The sequence below is a fragment of the Lepidothrix coronata genome, unplaced genomic scaffold (assembly GCF_001604755.1).
Source record: "Lepidothrix coronata isolate B3197 unplaced genomic scaffold, Lepidothrix_coronata-1.0 Scaffold345, whole genome shotgun sequence".
In the NCBI taxonomy this organism is placed as follows: Eukaryota; Metazoa; Chordata; class Aves; order Passeriformes; family Pipridae; genus Lepidothrix; species Lepidothrix coronata.
Window position 1 is genome coordinate 183489 of NW_016690525.1, and position 2927 is coordinate 186415.

Below are 2927 nucleotides of genomic sequence, written 5' to 3' on the forward strand. Positions count from 1 at the left end.
TCCTTTTGATTCCTAAGTCAGGCCTCTACATGAGTTACTGTTGTGCTACAGCAAATGTCCCAGAAATATTGCTCTCAGATTCTTAAGTCCTTTTGATTCCTAAGTCAGGCCTCTACATGAGTTACTGTTGTGCTACAGCAAATTCTACATGAATCTTTTGTTAAATGGTTTAACTTAAGCTCTTGATTCAGTGCTGTTAAGTTGAAGTGCTGTTAAACCTTTAGGCCTGAAATGTCATGCAAGTCCAGGGCCCAGTTTAGCAAGGGGGTTCCCTCCGACCCTTAGCGGGAGGGTCTCCCTTCTTCCTTTGTATCCTTTCCTATCCTTACCCTACGACCCCCTCATTCCATGTAGGTAATTTTGGGGTTGATTTTGGCTTTTACATAAAACTTCCTTTTGTCGATGTCTTTGCCGAGGGTTCTTTGAGCCACCTTTAAACTCTCATTCATCACAAGATCTCTGACTGAGAAACTGTGGGATGAGAAGCCCTGGGAGCAGCAAAGGAAGAGCAGGGAATGTTTCTCAAGGTGTTTGGGAGAACATGGAGAGATGGAAGCATTGGCCAGGGCTGGCAGCTGCCAAGGAGCATGCCAGGTGTGCTGGGAGGGACTGGGCATCATGGAATCATGGAATCGTTTGGGTTGGAAAAGCCTCTGAGCCCACTGAGTCCAACCGCTCCCCCGGCACTGCCAAGGCCACCACAACCCATGACCTCAAGTGCCACATCCACACGGCTGTTAAACCCCCCAAGGGATGGGGACCCCCCCCTGCCCTGTGCAGCCTGTGCCAGGCTGGACAGCCTTTCTCAGGAGGAATTTTCCCCCTGTCAAACCTAAACCTCCCCTGGCACAACTTGAGGCTGTTTCCTCTTGTCCTGTCATGTTACCTGGGAGCAGCGCCCGACCCCACCTGGCTGCCCCCTCCTGTCCCCCTGGGGTCCTGCCCTGCTCCCCACCTCACTCCTTGTCCCCAAACTGAGTCCCCCCAGCTCCCTCAACCCCCATGTCCAGGGCCTGACCCCCAGCTGGACTGTGCTGGGGACACTGGGAGGTGGGGACACCAAGGGGTAGGTGACATTGGGACACTCCATCCCCAGAGTTCCCCTAGAGCACGGGCCAGAGCCAGAGCCATGGGAGATGAACAAAATGGTTTATTAACAGCAGGACCAGGACAGGGCCTCAGCCACGTGGGGAGGGGACTGGGGGGTCTGGGGGTGCCACGGGCAGGGACTGCGGTTCCTGGGGGTAGGGACAGGCAGGGATGGTGGCTGGTGGCATCTGGGGATGGGCAAGGACAGTGGCTTGAGGAGGTCTGGGGGTGGGGACAGACAGGGATGGTGGCTCGGGGGGGCCTGGGGGTGCTGTGGTTCAGGGGGCCTGGGGGTGGGGACAGGCAGGGACAGTGGCTCAAGGGGGGTCTGGAGTGCTGCTGGCGCTGCCCCTGCCTGCGGCCGGAGGGGTGACGGGGGCGCGAGGAGGGGGGGCAGCGTGGGGGGGGCAGGACAGGACGGAGGGGGCTTCAAAGTGCTTCCAGTCCACGTTCAATGCAACGAGGCAGGGGGGGAATCATATTCACAGCAGGGGAGAGCGGGGAACTGGGGGGGCGTGGTGACAACCCCCGTACCAGCGAGCCCCGTGGGGCAGGAACCGGGGCCACGCAGAACCACCGGGGGGGCACGATGAGAACAGCAACAAAACCGGCTACAGGGAGGGGGGGCTCGAACCCGGGGGGCTGCACGGGGCAGCAGGGGCCGGGGGGAGCTACTCCTTGGCCCTGCCGATGATGGCGAGGATGTAGAGGAAGATGTTGATGATGTCAGTGTAGAGGTTGAGCGCGGCGAAGATGTACTCCTCGGGGCTCAGCGCCAGCTGCTTGTTCCCCAGGATCAGCTGCGTGTCCACTGCCAGGAACTGTGGAAAAGGGGGTGTCAGAGGGAGCCTGGGGCTGGGAGGCACCAGCAGCCCCCCAGTTCCCCCCCCAAACCAGCCAGGCACCCCCTGAGCACATCCTGTAGCCCCCGTCCCCACACCCGCACTCATATCCTGAGTCCCCACCAAACCAGAGTGCCCGGGGGTCCTGGTGGCACTGGCCCCCCCAGAACGGGGGCTCCTGCCCCCCGACTCACGCAGGTGAAGAGCAGGGCCCCCAGCGAGGCGTAGATGATGTCCACGATGCGGTTCCGGATGAAGATGCAGAGAATGGAGAAGAGGATGAGCACAACGAGGCAGATGATGAGGACGCCCCGGCATGAGGTGAAGTCATACTTGGTCTGTGGGGAGGGGGGAACAGCAGAGAGGTCAGATCCCAGTCTGGAGCCCTCAGACCCAGCAGGAAGCTGAGTGGGGGTCATTCAGAGCCCCTCAAGAGCCAGCAGGGAGTTGATGGGGGGTTGTACTCCCCACGGGGAGCCCCCAGCTGGGAGCCAGGAGGGTCGTACCCACAGTCTGGAGCCCCACAGACAGGAACCACAGGGGTTACAACCCCAATTTAGAGCCCCTCAGCCAGGGGCAGCCCTGACACTGACCTGCAGGGAGAAGATCACGACGGTGAAGCAGACGACTACGGTGATGCCGACGGCCATGATGACGGCGTCAGTGTCGTAGAAGCTGGCGATCATCCCCACCATGTAGGACAGGCTGACCGTCAGGATGGACTAGGGGTAAGGGGGAACCTGTCAGGCTGGTCAGCACCCCCAAACGCATTCTGCCACCCAGCATTCCCAAACCCACCATGTGCCCTGGGCTCAGCACCCCCAAACTCACCCCAGCCTGGCACCCTCAAACCCACCCTGTGCCCTACAGCCAGGCATCCCCAAACGCACCGTGTGCCCCCCAGCTCAGCACCCCCAAACCCACCCTGCTGACCCCCTCAGCTCAGCACCCCCAAACCCACCCTGCTGACCCCCCCAGCTCAGCACCCCCAAACCC

At 60.6% G+C, this 2927-nt stretch overlaps 1 protein-coding gene across 2 annotated transcripts in view; it reads right to left on the minus strand.

The window, feature by feature from the left end:
• Positions 1–1130: 1130 nt before the first annotated feature.
• The window catches only part of GRINA (glutamate ionotropic receptor NMDA type subunit associated protein 1), a 6384-nt gene continuing 4587 nt past the window's right edge, over positions 1131–2927 (minus strand). For both annotated transcript variants that reach the window (XM_017838564.1, XM_017838563.1), the window contains exons 5-7: positions 2525–2653; positions 2126–2269; positions 1131–1910 (exon numbers count right to left, since the gene is read on the minus strand). In XM_017838564.1, the coding sequence (XP_017694053.1) occupies positions 1761–1910; positions 2126–2269; positions 2525–2653 (423 nt within the window). In that variant the 3' untranslated portion in view covers positions 1131–1760. The remainder of the gene's footprint in view (positions 1911–2125; positions 2270–2524; positions 2654–2927) is intronic.